The 17,995-nt window shown below is 44.8% G+C and overlaps 1 protein-coding gene across 6 annotated transcripts; it reads left to right on the top strand.

Annotated features, from left to right (window-relative positions):
• The first annotated feature begins 6,590 nt into the window (after positions 1-6,590).
• On the top strand, positions 6,591-15,900 carry LOC135366447 (uncharacterized). 6 transcript variants are annotated; one of them, XM_064599151.1, is made up of 8 exons: positions 6,620-6,671; positions 7,050-7,173; positions 10,114-10,333; positions 10,425-11,362; positions 12,686-12,743; positions 13,001-13,166; positions 14,549-14,699; positions 15,784-15,900. In XM_064599151.1, the coding sequence occupies exons 2-7, from the start codon at positions 7,054-7,056 to the stop codon at positions 14,685-14,687; spliced, it is 1,641 nt and encodes a 546-aa protein (XP_064455221.1). In that variant the 5' UTR covers positions 6,620-6,671; positions 7,050-7,053; the 3' UTR covers positions 14,688-14,699; positions 15,784-15,900. The 6 variants fall into 6 exon arrangements, with proteins under 6 accessions (XP_064455223.1, XP_064455221.1, XP_064455219.1 ...); XM_064599153.1 differs by lacking the exon at positions 7,050-7,173 and having other exon boundaries at positions 6,591-6,671; XM_064599152.1 differs by lacking the exons at positions 6,620-6,671; positions 7,050-7,173 and adding an exon at positions 9,650-9,760.
• Positions 15,901-17,995: the final 2,095 nt, after the last annotated feature.

The raw sequence follows: 17,995 nt of genomic DNA on the forward strand, positions 1-17,995 counted from the left end.
ACGCAACGTTATCTACAAAAACTAAAAATATCACTGGCCAAATATTGTTCACCTGTGCCCCTGTGTCATATCCGGTCTCGACACATAAGGGTCAGATAGGCTGCCAGAGACTACATTGGCTCGGTTGGACAGGTAATTATCAAACCGCTTCCACCTGCTTACAATAGGCAGTTAACAAACAATAACATCTCAAGTTATGCAATAACAGCAGGTGATTGACTTTATCAATCGCCTTTGTCATGTCAGAACAAACCACTTCCACCTGTTTACGAGCATGAACAGCTGGATCGGTACCGTCGAAAAAGAACACAAACTCGATTGAACAAATCTCTCTCTGAAAACCCCATCTCGACACTGGTTAATTCTTATTGGTATAGTGAACCGATAAACGATCATGTAGGACTAGCAACCTTCAAGAAACAATATAACATCCCCACAGTGTAATAATTACTGATATTACTCGAGTATTGCGGCAACTGCCGACTGCTTTCCTCGGTTAAGGAATACAACAGATGGGTGATTTCATGTAAAATCAGGCAGGGTGTGTCCGGTCGACCACCCTGCGAAGTTATGTTGGCCGTTACTGGGCGAAGGCATACGTTGCGAACGAAGTTGCGTTACGAACGTAACTTCGCCCATCTCTGAAGCAATTTTTTAATGTGTTATTTTGAGTCGACATGAAGAACATTTGTGAGCAATATGAATGATTTCACTAGTGCGAATATATGGGATGCGCGCTGTCGAATTTACACAGTTTCGGTAGACACCCCTCACAAAAAGGCTGTTGGGCGCGTAGCCCCAAACCACAATACGATGTACTTGCTATGAGAAGAAAGGGCATTTCGAGACCAACACAATGATGTAAATTACTTTCGGGTATCACCATTGGGAAAGGACTAGTGAGGTTCCCAAAGCGTACAATAATTTACAAATGAGGTAACTTTGCGATTTTTTATGTCCTCAAAGGCAAACCTTAGAATCTTCAGAACTTAGGATGCAACGCTACCCACCCCTGACAATATGTGAAAAAAATAAAATAAAAAAAAAACAGCTGAATAAGGTGGATAGTTATGAGGATACGTGGCGTCAAACTTCGTAGGAAGCGCAGTGGTCGAGATGCCCACATCTGATGATAATTAATTAAAAAATAACCACCAGTTATTTTCGACTACTTTCAGCGCCAATACGCCTCCTAGGGACAATGCTTTAATATATGTTTAAAAGAAAAAAAAATGAGAGGTCGACTGGACCACCCTGCATGATTCAGCATGAAACCACCCAGATTATACAGACGGGTTAAATATATCGCGCCAGACAAATCATAGCCTGGGTATGATTATAATTTACTTTCATTTTTGGTGATTTCGTTTGGATGCTCTCAGAAAGATTACCTGAACTAGAAGTATGCAGATATTTTTGTAATTATTCAGTGAAAACACCATTAACTTGCAACAATCTTTAAAAATTTTCAAAATAATTAATATTAAGAAAAAATATTATTATATGGAGTTGCGCTGCAGTAGTCGTAAAGTGTCCTGGAGTCACTCAAAACCACTAATAATAATGGTCCGAAAAATATATCCACAATGAAAATTGACCACTGATATCACAAAGAAATTATCGTATTATATTATTATTAGTAGGAGGAGAAGTATTATACAAATTATGGACGTGCACATTTAGGCATACTAGCTGCTAAACATGCTACAGCCCTACTGCTTCTTTATCTTCTGCAGCATTAGCTAGTAGTCGAGAAGGAATCCCGCCTTATCTGTGCACACGAGCATTTGAACCTTCCCGAGTCATTTTCTGAAAAGATCGTGCAGGAAAACCTGCGAGCTGGTGCTTTTTGGGTTGTTCTGTTCCCAAGTCACACAGCTTCTGTTTATGCAGAATCGTGATTGCAATTGGCCACCTTAATATTCCTTGCAAATGCAAACAAAGCGATATCACTCAGCGGTATATCGTAGCAGTATCAGTTCGTAACCGGAATGGAATCGACGAATAGCGCCCTTCTTCGCCTTTTGAACGACCGCTGATGGTGATGATGATGATGATAGGAGAAAAAAAATTGAGATGTAGGCCCGCTCATTGTGTGACAAGCTACTCCAGGTCTAGGGCTGATGTCTTTTGTTTCTTCATGTGTTGTCCACTCTCTGGCATTTACCGGTCAAGTCGAAGCACTGCGTCTGCGAAATGGTCGGTCAGCCAGCCCTGTGTACGACAAGTATGCTCATCAACACTACACAATTCCAACCTGTCCAGTGCTGGTGTGGCGACGTTTGTGACTTATAAATACACGTTCTACGTGCAGCCAAAGAGCTTCAGCTACTTTTCTTCCCTCTCATTTATGAAACATCCTTTCCTGTAACGCATTACGCGAAAGGTTCCAAGCCTGCCCAAAGAGAAAAATGAGAAGCAACGGCGAAGTGACCATACGTGGGATAGCCGTTGAGGCCTGAACTAACATGTGAGGGCGAACCCCAAAGCGACTCAAGCATAAATTAAAAGGAGCATACGCACGCTAATATACGTATATCACCAGCACAGCCAGGATCGTGTTCGTATTCAGGAAATCAGTGGGTTAAAGCGGCTCAAACGACAATAGAGGAAGCGAACGCTACCAAACGAATGTTTCACTGCCGTTTACGTGTGTTTTTTTGATAGGATGAAGACGCTGATGGTGTATGCATTACCCAGGAGGCGTACTCATAGGGAGCTTCACAAACTTCATGCAGCTTCCGCACTACTCACGCTGGCAATCCTCGCACTTCTCCAAGATGTAGAACGCGCCGTCCTGTGTCAACGTCCGTGCCGACGGTTACGGTTAATTTCAAACTCTCTTTGGAACGGTAGCAATGGGGTAGTGCTGGTAGTGGTATTGCGTCCGATACCACTTCATTCTCTCATCTCTTGGAGATGATGAGCGTGCAAAAAAGAAAAAAAAAAGAACGCTTTCTGTACACATTCCTCCTCTGGGAAAGGAGGGAGAGATGAGAGGGAGGGCCAGAGCGTCTAACGTCGAAACGGGGGTAAAGAACGCAGATTACTTCCATTTTGTTTTTTCACGTAACGTAACGTTTCTTTAAAATATCTTGAACGTAACGTAAGCTGCTGCACATACTCCTCAGTCTGAGATGTTACACGTCTCAGTGTATCATGCTGCGCGAGCAACTATAGGCAGGAGTACGGCAGCAAGACGACGCTCTTGCACAAACACGGCGAGTTAAACATCACGAGTTAAAATAGGTTTTCTCCAACCAATGGCGCCCTTCGAAACGATCAGCGACTCGGCACAAGCATGGACGGACTGGAGACGCAGGTACGAAAGGTACGAAAAGGCATGCAAATACGACAATGAAAGTAACGAAGCTCGGATTACGTTCTTTCTTCGTATTGGTGGCAAAGAAATAGCACAGTCGTATCGAACACCTATCCTCCCGACCGGGTCAGAAGCCCAAGACAGGACGCTGTCTCAAGTCCTGCAAGCGTTCGACGCATATTGCCACTATCATCTTTGAAGCGACCACACGGAACAGTAATAACGGACGGCGAGGCGTCGAACGACGGGCTCATTAGCAAGCGATCCTTGCAGAAGCATCTGCTCCTTCGCTGGCATCAATCTCAAGGACGGACCGGCGGCCTTGGAGAAGCTTCGGTATTTCCTTCTCTCCACCGACGCGTGTTGTCTACAATGTTCACTGCTGTGTATAAAAGCTTGTGAGCTCCCAGTCCGAGCGTTCTTTAGCGTGGATCTGTTTGAGAGCCACTGCTCTTGTGTGTCTTAGGCAGCTAGGCAGCTGAATAAAGTGTTCGGTGATTATCCGCCGTCTCGCTCGTTTGTTTTCATCCGTCACAATATCATAAGAAGTTTGAAAATCTCACACACGCATCGTTCGTCTTCAGTCATTTGCAACAAGCGCCAGAGGAATCATTTACCCAGTTCCTCGATTCATATTAAACGATAAGCCGATAACTGTGACTTCAAAGAAGCATATGACCAGAATGTCAAGGACCGTATTGTTCTCGGCATCCGTGACAAAGTACTTCGAGAGAGACTCCGTGAACTGACAATGGATTTGAACTTCAGCGGGTGATACTTCGGCGCATGGCCGCCGAACTCTCGAAGAACGCTTTCTCAAGAACTGACTCGTCAGTTCCAGTCTGTGGAGGTGATACAACAGCGCAACCGCCTTGCCGGGAAGAGAGAACGTTCCATGGGACGCAGCCCCCAACTCAGCTTCAACAAGAAGTGCAGAAGACCTCTACAGGACCGAAGAAACCTCGGGGTACTCCACTACTAAAGTCGAAGTCCACCAGCTTCAGGCCACTAACCAGGCAAGCTCAAGTAAGCACGGAGGAACACAATCAAGGGAACTAACCAGCAACAGAGTCCCAAAGTCTGGAAGGCGGATATTCACCCCTGCTATCTACAGGACCATTACACGACCTAAGAACATAGTCAATTTGGAGTGTGCCTGTGTGTGGACACAGACTTTTGATAACAACACTTCCGTGTCCTAACTTTTCGTTAAAAAATAAAAAAAGGGCATGTTATGAATATATATTGGGCTCAAATGCAGCGCACTCTGTATTGTGATGTTGGAGCGAAAGCGAACCCTGGGTGTGTGGATCAACTTCAAGATGGCAATATAGCATGTTTTGTGGTGCACCTCATCCGCCCTCAATCATAAGGTACCCAGTACCATACGTCAACGACGGACGGAACTGCTTGTCGTAGCCGGCCACGCTCAGGCTGTAGTGGTGGTGAAAGATCTCGCCATTGTCGGCCTCACACAGGTGGGAAACGCCAAGACTAACGCTCTGGGGGGAATGTGCCGATATGTGTCTGACAGCATCTGAGGAAAACCCAGGAAAAGCCCCAGACAGCAGAGCCGGTACCGGGATTCGAATACAGGTTCCTCCAAGTCTCGACGTGACATGGCCAGCGCGCTAGCCAGTGAGCCACGCGCTCTGTAGTGAATACAAGAACTCTGGTAGCACACTATGTTGCCGAAACGTTGCCCCAATGTTTTGTTAAAATGTTGCCTAAACGTAGGTAATATCCTCTTCATGCCGCATTCTAGCAGCGTTGCTAGAAAACGTTTTGCAACGTTGCTGCCGTGTTACAACTGTAACTTTTCGACATGAAGGCAATGTTATGGCACAATGTCTTCTAAGCATGTCACCTACGCCTCTAATGCTTTCCTCATTCTGAAAGTCATGCTGCGATGCTGTTGTGCGAAAGGCTTGACGTCACTTGATGTTGTCAACCTCGAACTCATTCGCTTGGGGAATGGCATTCGCACGGTTTGGTTTCACCGTGCCAACTGTGATTTGGTTTCACCGTCTGACGCAGAACGAATGTCGCACACTGCGACTGTCATTCACTGTGAATGGCGTTCGATTTACCGTGTGACAGGGGATATAAATGTGAAACACGTGAGAAGAATCACTTTAACGCGCAACATTACCATGAAAAACGATGATGCAATCCCTGTTTATTTTGTGCTTTTAAGGTAGAAATGAACCTTCCCACAAGTGCATGTTACATAAAATACCTGTGTCTAGCCGATGGAAAAATATCTTTCTCTACTTGATTCTCTAGCTGGAAGGTCGGTTTGATGTGACGTCCGATGATCGGTAACCGCTTTACAGAAAGACCTCTGACGGACAAGGGGCTCAACAACGACTAGTTTATTTACACTTATGTACAGCACCAATTTCACAACATACTGCTACAGAACTCTCCGGGCTGGAGGTAAAATTCACACGGGTCCCAGACCCTTGACAAGCGTTTCTCTCTCCTTCGGGCTCCGACCCCTCTTTAAAAGGGTGACAATGTGGACCACAACCTCAACCCAGGACCTAGAATCGGACGGTCCGGGTTCAAAGTGTCCCAGCTCCAAATTGAATTGTTTTAAAATCTTTGACAGGAGCGTCACCTCTTAACCCCCACCCTCTGGTCCAAATCTACGATCAAATTGTATGTTTATAAGTCCCAAACGTCGCCACACCAGCATTGGACAGCTGTTTCGGCCTTATTGGGCCTTCATCAGCAATGCGTAGGTAGGCGACGTTTGAGCGAGTGGCGTCGGAAGGTCACGTGGAACGTGATGTCCTCCCGTCAGGGCGAGTGACTCACCTCTGAAAGCCCAGTGCGAAGCCAGTAAAGTATTAAACGAAGAAAAATAGCATACGCTCTTTGGCTGCACGTTGAACACATGTTTATAAGTCCCAAACGTCGCCACACCAGCATGCTGGTGTGGCGACGTGCAGCCAAAGAGCGTATGCTATTTTTCTTCATTTAATACTTTACTGGCTTCGCACTGGGCTTTCAGAGGTGAGTCACTCGCCCTGACGGGAGGACATCACGTTCCACGTGACCTTCCGACGCCACTCGCTCAAACGTCGCCTACCTACACTCTAAAAAATTTCCCCCAAAAACGGACAGATTACCCTACCCGTTGGGGTAAAATTTTACAGACCACAACTGTATTTGTCATTTTACGGGGCCTCCCCGTTAAAAAGTTCCGTGTGGGCATTTATGGGCGCCCCGCACAAGCACATGAGCGTTTTCAGCCTCCAAAGAAGGGGAACGCAGCAACACTGGGCCGTCTGTCAGTCTGAGTGCAGTGAACAACATCGACGACCGGTTTGTTTGTTGAATGGTGAGTAAGATTGTCGTTCTTTATTACATGGGCAGGATTGTCACGTTTCTAGCATGTCCCAGACTTGTCAGCGGTTTCGTGTTAAGGCAGAAGTGGTTTGCAAGGTGTAAATCTTGTTACGTGGTCTCGCCCAAACCGTTGCTATGTTTAGTTATGCTTAGCATGCTTAGCTATGCCGTCACCTGAAAAGCATTGTGATTACAGTTGTACCTTGACTTGGGTACTAAGTCGAGTTGACTGTCAAGTTGTCACGGTTCAAGATAGCTACGACCACCGTGTTGCGTCTGTCCACTTTCCCGCGCAAAAGGCGGCGTGATGGTTTCGGGTTTCTGCTATCGTCAGAATCGCAGTTCTACGAAGCTTCTTTCTTCTTTCCAGAAGGATGTTCAGCTGCAGGCAGTGTGGAACATCATTTTCTTCGCGGGCGAGTTACGTTACTCACCAGAAAGTCCACATCAACATTAACAACTACCGGTTCCCATGCTTCGAACTAGGATGCCAGGTTACGTTTTCGACATACTCTGCGTTTTCCCATCACTGCAAAAGAAGCCACACTGGCGATAAACGTTGCGAGAATGATGATAGCGTCTTTCCATGCCGTGCTCCCTTCTGTGGTATTCCCTGTAGCAGGCAAAATGTCTCGTCGCATCTGCGTGAACATGTATCAAATGGACAAGATGTTGTATGCCCCTACCCAGAATGCAAGGACAAACCCACCATGAGATCAAGGAATGCAGTGTCAGTTCACATGACCAGGTACCACGGCAAGATTCGATCTTTAAATTCCAAACAGCATGCCATTGCCGATGATGAGGCTTCTACATCTGTATGCACTGATGATAGTGAGGATGTTGAATGTCATTTAAATCTAAGCACCTGTGAAGATGTGCTTATGGGCCGCATGGATGATAGTGAAGGTTGTTCAAGTCGTAGCACAAGTGAAGGAATGGTCACGGAGATCAAAGAAGCTGATTTGATTGCGCGGCTGATTTTGCAGGCAACCACAAAGCTACATGTTCCGTCTACCACGATGACCAAGGTACTAAGTGATGTTGCATCTATTGTCGAGATAAAAATGGACGAGATAAAGAGAAAAGTAAGCGATCGGTTTGAAAATAGCACCAGCAGTGATTTACATGGCGTAAAAGAAGCAGTTCTTTCGGATTTGGAGCAAAGTCTGCCGTTTGCATCGTGCAGAGAAAGTGGCGAGCTGTCATCACAGCATCTCCAAGCGAAATATTTTAAGGAGCATTTCCAGTTCTTTGAACCAGTGGAAATTTCTCTGAAGAGTGTGTGTCGTACTGAACAGGGAGTTATTCATTATATGCCATTGACTCTGACATTGCCCCGCCTGCTTCGTGATGCCTCTGTGATTGCACAGCTGAAGGACTTTAACGTCAGTAATGAAGCCAGCGAAAGTTTTGCAGATTTCACAGATGGCAGTCTTTTCAAGGCCTCTGGTGCATGCAGTTCCAAAAGCGATCTACACCTAATGTTCTACCAAGATGCATTTGAAGTCGTAAACCCCATCGGATCTGCAAAACAAAAACACAAAGTTTTGGGCGTCTACTTCACGCTTGGAAATCTGAAGCAGCATAACCGATCAAAAGTGGACCAGCTCCAGCTTGCCCTCTTCTGTACTGAGAAAAATCTGAAGAAATTTGGCCAAGAGAAGGTGTTTGGACGACTGGTCACAGACCTAAAACAGCTTGTGGCTTCTGGTCTGACAATTGGCAGCATGCATTACACGTTCAGTCTTTCCTCCATTCTTGGAGACAATCTCGGGTCCCATCAGATCGGCGGATTTTTAGAATCGTTCAGCTGTGAGTACTTCTGCAGATTTTGTTTAGTAACCAGAGAGGAGTTCCACAGCTGTCCGACCACATGTGGTGAAAGCCGTACAGAAGAAAACTACACTGAGTGTGTCAGTCACTTGGCAAACGAGGGGTCAACAAACCACAAAGGCATCAAGTTGAATTCTATTTTCAACACGATACCAGGATACCACGTTTGCCGTGGTCTCCCACCGTGCCTTGGCCATGACGTCTTTGAAGGAGTTGTCAGCTACGACACCTCTCTTTTCCTGAGGTACTTCCAAAGCAAAGGATGGTTTTCGGTGCGACTGCTGAATTCTCGACTGGAGAAACTGCGCTTACTAGGACACGATGGAGCTGACAAGCCTCCAGCGCTTAAAGAAGGGCTCAAAACACTTGGAGGTCATGCTGCGCAAAATTGGGCTTTGTTGAGGTTCTTGCCTCTTCTTCTGGCAGATGCCGTTGTCCCCACAGATGCCGTATGGAAGCTTTTCTTGCTCCTTCGTGACATCGTTAATCTTGTTTCTGCACGCAAGATTTCACTGACCCAGATCCTTTACTTGAAGGAGCTGATTGAGCTCTATCTTGAGCTTATTACAGAACTGTTTCCGACTTATACGCTAAAACCAAAACACCACTTCTTGTTGCACTATCCAGAATTAATCCTTAAATATGGCCCCCTAATCTGGCTTTGGACAATGAGATTTGAATCGAAACACTCATACTCGAAGAAGGTCGCCAGAGTGTCAAACAACTTTGTCAACTTAACGTTAACATTGGCCAGGAAGCATGAGCTGCTACAATGCTACCTTTCAACAGGGACCATGTTTCCTCCAGAAGTCATTGTCACATCGAATAGTGCTTCAGAAAAACAATCATTCCCCGAGAAGTACGTGCAGTTATGTAGGGCTACGCTCTGTCAACCCTTTGAGCTGTTCAGAGCAGTGCAATTTCGTGGTACAAGTTATATTGCTGGATATTACGTCGCCTGGAGAAGAGAGGAAAGCACTGTGATATTTGCAAGACTAGAGGCTGCAGCCCTCTGTGAAGATACTTCGTTGTTTTTGATAATTTCTGAGGCACACTCAAGTTACCTGGATGATCTGGGGATTTATGCAGTTGAGGGCATTGCGGACACTACTCCAGTACAGTGCGTCAACATCACTGATATCGTAGATTACTACCCACTTCCTTTGTACAGCTGTCTTAACCGCAAAGTTCTCGTACTGAAGCACAGCATCTTTGATGACTACTCGACTACTGCTCTCATGCTACGTAAGTTGTGTCACACAGACCTATGGTACTATTGCAGCATCATAGCGATTTGGAGCTGCTCTGAGTTCATGGCAGTTGTCATGTGGCTTCATAATTGTTTCTTTTACCTTTTTTTTTTGTTTCTTTTCTGTATTTTCATTTTATTTTCTACCTTCATATATATAGTGATAGGCACTACATGAAGGTGGTCATGTAATTATGCATAGCTCGTGTTCTGAGTGTCGCACTGCATGTCAGTAGTTTGGACAGCAAATGACAAGCATGATGATAGCAAGTACACCTGCAGGATATGCACTATGTTCGCAATTCAGTTAGGTTTCATTTTAGTATCTTTACAATTGTGTTTCATGCAGAATGAAATCTACGGCATGAGCGAGCTCCCACATAATATCATAAGCAGACTGAAGGAGGTCCTGCCAGGACTTTCTGAGGAGAAGGCCTCGCAGCTTCATGCGTGCTTGTGGGACATTGGTGTTCGCAGCCCATCTGATGTAACGTACGTCAAAGAGAGCGAGCTGTCAAGTGTGCTGAACCCAATTCAATGCAGAAAGCTCCTGCACCTTTGGAATAGCGGTAAGTTTCGAGTGGGAAGAACGTCATGCTGCATGACCTGCAATCTACAAGCAAATTAGAAGGCTTCAACTGTTAATATTTCTTTTTTCAGTTGAGGACTCCGTGCAGTTGAGCGTGCCTGAAATCTCTGCATCTGAACCACAGTCTGTGCACGTTGACTCGAGTACAGCACCAAAGTCTCTCTCCCCGGACTGGCCATCTGCTTTTGTGATACCCTTTCAACGAGCAAACGCAGATTTTCTGCAAGATTTGCAGGAGAAGAGGCGACCAAAGAAGAAACTTTTGCTAGAGTTTGTGAGAACTGTGTGCGCTGATATCCAAACCATATGTTCAAAACCAGGTCGGGCAGCTCTTGCTACGATTGCCAAGAAAATTGTCGATGCATACCCAGAATCGTTATCTGACACATTAGGTGGTTCCATAGTTGGATCAGGCTATGACTCGCTTAGAGCTAAATTGGAAAACAGATTGGACAACATGAACCGTGGGTCCTCAGCACCTCCACGAGTGACGACTCCATCAGAGAAAAAACGCCCAGCTAGTGACAGCTATGGCTGTATCGAATGGAGCTGCTCAATTCCAGCTGGTGAAACACTGGAGTCACAAGAGGAGAAGAGGCTTGAACTGGAGGAGATGTTCTCGGGAGAGAGTGTTAGTCTTAATGATGCAGCGGCTTTGATGGACCAGACATACTATTTGCAGAGGCAGCATATAAATGAAGGCATCTCAGTCTCAGACGTGCAGGACAAATGGCCGTGGCTCTTAACTATAACATGTTTGCTGAACCACTTTAAGAGACTGACAGGAGTTGACGCCAAGGCAAACATTACTGAGGCTATGTCCGTGAAAGGGAAAGTTATCCTACAGTATTTTGCAACAGTTAACAAGGAGGACATACAAAAGGTTCTTGACGCCGTGGGCGAGTCATTTCGTCAAACTGGAACACGGTATGGAGACCCTGTTGGTGTACTGCAGGGAACACTGGCCACCTTCCGTGAAGAGTCCACGTTCTTCATTGTCGAGCTGAAGGTAATGTTCAAATTTTCTGTTCACTCTATGCGAGTTTTAGGCACATTGATAACTTTTCCCTTTCTTTCTTGCTATGCTGTTATGTAGAAAATAGCTACAGCAGCTTGCTAAGCAAATGTTCAAGGGAACCGGTGTGCTGGTGGCCTTGGGTTGGGTGGTGTTTTTGATATTCCCAGATGCCTTGAACTCTGTGCTTAGCAGGCGACCGCGAGAGTGCAATACCATAAAATATCGGTGTACCACCTGTATATCATTTCATTACTTCGCCTCTTGTCATGAATGGTTTTCACCTGAAACGTTTGCTTCATACCTTTTTGCACACAACCGTGTATGGAATAGTAAGCTGGCTTTCATGCAGCACTGGTTAAGGCAGTGCATAACCCCTTGACGCTTCTACAATATATGGCCATACGTGGGTATATGTGAATCGCTATGCATTTTTCAAATCGTTCCCCGCTGCAAATAATTGTTTGACTTGCATGAAATTTCTTTTCAACAAAAGATAATACAATTTCTAGGAAATGATGTTTTTCGGTTTTTCATCTGTAGCTTAGAAATTTTCCTATTGCAATAGCAATATTTTCTCGTGTGAGTGGATTTCTAAGCCAGAGACAAAAAAGATGAAAAAACATCATTCCCTAGAAATTGGAACACGCTTTCGTCCAAAACGAGTTTCATGCAAAAGGAAAATTTTTTTTGCGGTACAGAACGATGTGAAAAAACGTATGGGAGTTCCCATTGACACGAGGTGAGGTGCATGTGGCTGATGCGCTGCTTTAAACCAGCATTGAAAAAAAGGTACGAGTCCAGTACCACCCCAACCACTGATCACGTTTTTTTTTTTTTTTTTGCTTGTTTGTTTGTTCTTGTCTTTCTCAGCTGTACCCGAACGAAAGCGATATGCCTCCCTGAGCCAGTTTAAGCTGAGGAACCACTATGTGATCATCAAACCGTGTCTGTCTGGAATTAGGGAGCTTGTTTATAAAGACCACGTTGAAAGAAAACTGACTGAGAAGCACACTCTACTGGAGCTTTTGCGTGTGCTTGCTCGAGCTAGCATTTAAATTCGGAAGTAGACTTGCATTAATGGCAACCGAGACGCCCTTATGAACATTTCAAGGGTGTGTGGGTTTCCCCTGTGATTTTAATTCAAGTGCCACTGAAATGTATGCACACACCGTGAAAGTTAGCTTCGATGGCCCAGGGATTGGAATCGTCGGGAATACCTGTAGTCAGTTTTAGGTGTCATATGTGTTCCTAGCTAGAGCACATTAGTTTTAGCATTTGCAGTTAATTAAGTTTATGAACTTTCTAATATTTCAGCCAGACATGGTGATCCAGGAAGCAGCGCTCCCTCCTACACCATTAATTGTTTGCGTAGGTAAGGGTGAAGTAGTGATCATAACTCCTTACATAAATAAATTTACATATGTCACGATAATACTTTACGTCTAGTAGGCGTTGGGAAGAAATTGTGTATGATTTCATCAAACATTTGGAGGGGTACACTAGGGAATATCCTAATTAGTGTTCTTTTAGCCAGTCATGCGAGTCATGTAGTTTCTTTCAGATCCAACAAATGTCCAGGACACTGTCTAGTGATTATTATGAAACTCTGTAATATTGTAATGGTTGCAGGAAGCCCGTACAGATGCAGGAACTTCCTGATTGCAGCAGACCAGCAAGTTGTAATGTCTGGTATCTCTGAGTTCACGGATGCTCTGTCATGCCTTATGGCAATCTACTTCGTCTTCAACATCGCCTACCCCCCCCAGGTCCAGGCTACACTTGACTTTTTGCAGAGGTGAGTGCTCATAGCTATAAAATTGGTACTCAGTAGTTCATCCAAATGTGCAAGGTTCTAAGGAAGTGCTAATAAGGAGCTGCACTCAACTTCAAAAAATCATCTCTCTCAAAACGGAAGGTTTTTTGACCTACTTTTGTGATTCGGTTGACGTTAAGTTTACCTAATGAATAGTGCAAGCAAATATTCTTAGTAGGGCCACCTCAGTACGCAAATCACGACTGAATATGACCAAAAAGGCAGGTTTTGGCGATTTTAGCCACTTTTCTGACCATGTGCTAGCACAAATGCATACCACATTGACAAACACATACTATTAGTTTAGCTGACCTCAGGACTATTGGGTGACATGATCAGAGTGATTTTAATAAAGGCCGTGTATTATTTTTGTAGTGTAAAAAAATACCAAATGTTGTGCAGTTTGAGCAGTTCATTACTGTTAATCCCCGTCGCTTTAAAATTGCCCACATTGCAGAAAAAAAATTTACGAGACAAAATATTGTGGCAAAACACTTCGAACGCATTTTCTTTTTACCGAGTACAAGGTGGCTGAGAAGGTTGACATGTTATGCATGGAATGACCCATTATGAGAGGTCAAATTGTTATAGTAGAATAGGTCAATCCCCCAGAAGCTCAAATAAAGAAGCCCAAATACTTCGTAATGCATTTCCAAGTGCTTCTTGATACTGCATTTTTTCATTTTCTTTCTTGCCATTACTTATTGTGAGGGAACCTTAAAGGGGTTGGGACAGTTCCACAGCTTTGCATCTACTTATCATGAATGAGCAGCAGTTGAGTAAAAACATTTTCGCTCGTCGTGTTGTAGTTTCCAAGATACGCTAAAAAAAAGCAGATGTCAGACACATGGCTACACATTGGCTGTACTGCACGCGTAAGCCCTACAATTGGACAAGGTGCGTCCTGCAGCAGAGACTGGGAGGTACCCGGGTTTGAATCCTGGTGTCCACTGTGCTGTCTGGGGTTTTTCCTGGGTTTTCCTCAGACACTTTCAAACATATGTCGACACAGTTCCCTTAGAAGTCTGCCCAGGACGCACATTCCCCCGGACGCCAGTCGTGATGTTGCCCACCTATGTGGGGTTGACACCGGCGAGCCCTTTCACCACCACCACCACCTTGTAGCAGATTTTTTCTCTTTGTGTTGCACTTGTAGGGTTAATAAACAGAACTTACTTTTAACTCACTTTAGAGATTCATAATCCACATTTATCTCACATAGTGTTAGCGAACTGTCCCAACCCCTTAAAGTCACAACAAGCACCTTGCAACACATCTGTTTGTCAATTGCAGTTCAGAGTGCTGCTCACGTACTCATGCAAATGCAAGTACTCAACCCTGAGACACGCAACTCTTCTGTACAGGTGCTTCCTTCAAATCAACCCTGAACTTGGAACTAGGCTTAAAAAGAAGCGTCATGGACCAGGAGCAGTGATCCAAAAGGTGCTGTCTTTCGTAGAAGACATAAAACGCTATGAGGCCAACAGCTGGGTGTTTGGGTGAACTGATGAAAACGTAAGTGTACATGTTTATATGACAATCCACAAAAGAAGCCGAAAATTATAACCCATATAATAACCATAACGAGTGGTAGGATGTATGTGTGCGGAAGCGCTGATGCTCTTACAGCGTGGGTTCGACCCCCTGCGATCCTTTTTTTATCATTATTAGTCACAGCCAACTGTTATTATTACTACTGTTGTTGTTGCCATCACCAGTAAGGCTACCCGTGAATTTTATTTAAAGAAACCATTCAACTAAAAAGACTGGTGTGAACTGTTGCCGTCATTACTAATGCTACCCGTGAATTTTATTATTAAAAAACAATCAACTAAAAAATCAACTAAAAAGCTTTCCGTGAACTGTTGTTTATGAAATAAACTCCTTCACATGCGTTTTAGTGGTCTCAATACGGAAGTACATGCTATAGAAACTACACACACACACTGCAGAAGAAGTCAAGCTCCAGCATACGATTCACCAGTTTTCGCATAGCGCATATAGCCATTTCAGTTGCAGTGCACTACAGCATGCGTATAGCCATATTCCAAGATCACCACGAAGGTATGAAACTGCAAAACAACCACAAGAACCATCTTGAACAGCAGCTGTCGGGCAACATGCGATGGGTTCCACTGTGTTGAGACCAGAGAACTCCAAAAAAAAAACATCATCAGAGCATGCACAAGACGAAGGCGGCTTCGCAGAATCGCCCCAAATCGAATTAGTATGTGTGTGTGCCTGACCCTGACAGAAAAAATATTGGTTCCGATCCCTGACCATTTTCACCATGACTTTCACATTACATGCTAGACGTATCTTGTTTTCTTGCCCAGAAATGTCATTTTGGGCATTTTTCACACCATAATTGCTGTTTTATGCACAAACTGAGAAATAGGCATTTATAGGCAATATAGAATCAATGTTACTGGGATGCCTGTTTCCTATTTCGTGCTTGTACACTAAGAAGGCACGATGGGATGTGGGAAAAAAAAGGCATTTGCTTAGAATTCCAGGGTCTAGTAATTTCACTTATTTCCCTAAAATGTGACTTTTGCTTGAGTCAAGACTGTTGCTCACACAGCTCATTTATCCTTAGGTGGATCCTTCCCCAGCGCTGGAAGATACAGCACCGGTGGACCGAAAGGGACTGTGTTGTGGATAAACATTGTAAGCATTATTGAATAAACGTAATTTTGTTGACTTTCACAGAACATCCTTGCTCCTGCTTCCTTGTTTCAGTACCTTCCACACGGTCAGACCTCAACTATATCAAATATTACGCCCTGTTCTGAAGGCAAAACTGGCATCCGTAATGCCACTGGGCCGGTCTGGCCCCGTATGAATACAATACGTGTTGCACGTAAAATGGCAGTCAGGTTCTGTTATATTAACAGATCCCTGTTATTAAGTGAAAACAGATGCTTTCGTCAAAGCAACGGGTTTTGCCGTAATACTTACGAACACCGTACTCATCATTTTTAACAGGGATCCCGTATTATTCAACGGGGGCCCTGGGTTATTAATTTCCGGCATTTCCCCGTTGAAACAACGGAGAAATTTTTCTCAGTGTACGCATTGCTGATGAAGGCCCAATAAGGCAGAAACAGCTGTCCAATGCTGGTGTGGCGACGTTTGGGACTTATAAACATATGTTCAACGTGCAGCCAAAGAGCGTATGCTATTTTTCTTCATATATATATATATATACAAGCTATATTGTTCTGTTTGGAGTGCCACATAGTTGACACTGGCTGGCTGCCTACGGCCTCCCCGCAACCAACGCTTGAAACTTTTTGTTAAAAAAAATGGCAGGCGTATATTTTTTACCGCGTAGTTTCCGGTTAGTGAAAAGTGGGTGTACTGAGCACGACCTACTACTATACTAGAGACCTGGACGTCCGCAATGCTCCCAGTACCGGGGTAGTAGTTCTGACAATCGCCGCTTGGCTATGGGATTTGGCGCTAGCTCGCACTATTTGTTACCACGTGACTTTGTCGAAACCGCGGCGATGCATGGTAGGCTGTGTTGACAACGACGAAGCAGCATGAGAGAGAGAATTGCGCGTGCTTAGCAACGGGCTTAGCAACAGCCTGTGTATCCCTAGCAGACTAAAGACGGTGGCAAGGGTGATTCCCTCTCCCCAATAATGCTATGTGGCGCTTGCAGCGGTCACTAACGTAACTAACCCATGACCCGTCTCTCCCATAGGGGAGCGCCAGCTGTCCAGGTCTCTAGTATAGAGTAGGTCGTGGTACTGAGAACCAGCATTCGGAAGGAAGACCTCTGATACACCAAATTGAGTGACTACTGTACAGTTCCAGAACCACTGCAAAATTTACTGAATTTCACTGCTGCACTAGCACAGTAGCAAGCGCTAGACCTCCTCGTTTTCGCAAGCATCCATACTACCCGCGCGTAGCCGACGGTCCGTGTTGATGGTAGCGTTGCCGGCACAAAGGACGGGAGGTTCAGAAGTGCATTGGGTTTTCTATTCCCAGCCGACACTGGCACCGCGCAGCCACGCAAAGTGCACTAAGACGACCAGCAGAATTCGCCATTAGCCTCATCAGAAGCAGTAGGCTACCTAGAAGGCTAGAAGTCTACCTAGGCTTTTTTTTTTCTTTCTTACGTGTTTCTTTCTTTTCTGTCTTGCATGTCTAACGAGGTCAAACGCACTCTTTGTGATATCAGCGTAGTACTTCAGAGTTGGGCAAACTCGGAAAGTGGGGAAGGTAGACGCAATTCAGATAATTAATTCACTCTGCAACCAGAGTAATCTTTTGCAACGTATTAGTTTCGTAGACAATTATACGTAGACCATGATTAGGCTTATGGCCCTTGATGACAAATTTGATGGGTAAGATGTGAGAGAAAGTGATCCTAGAAATGCTGTTGATGGCGGAAGTGCGGAAATGATGCAAACGCAGCACATCTAGCACTAGTGATGAAAGAAAGAAGTCACTGAAAAGGTTAGCCAGCTGTAGGACTAGAGCCCACACCTTCTGGATTACCGGTCCAGTGCTCTTACCAATTGAGCTAAGCTAATACACCTTCCCAGCGGCTTTGAGGGGTGCGTCATCTGAAGGGGAAAACCAACCACTCTCTCACTCATCCCCACTTTCACTCTTACATGTTTTTTCACTCATACACACATTCATACGACGGGATCGACGCAGCGGCATCTGTTGAACATGATGGGAATTGATGTTCTGAGGTTGGAACACATACAAAGAAAAAATGCACACAAAGCCTCAGGTGCCTAAGAAATTACTGATGAAAGAAGGAAGTCACTGAAAAGGTCAGCCAG

The sequence above is a fragment of the Ornithodoros turicata genome, chromosome 8 (assembly GCF_037126465.1).
Source record: "Ornithodoros turicata isolate Travis chromosome 8, ASM3712646v1, whole genome shotgun sequence".
Lineage (NCBI taxonomy): Eukaryota > Metazoa > Arthropoda > Arachnida > Ixodida > Argasidae > Ornithodoros > Ornithodoros turicata.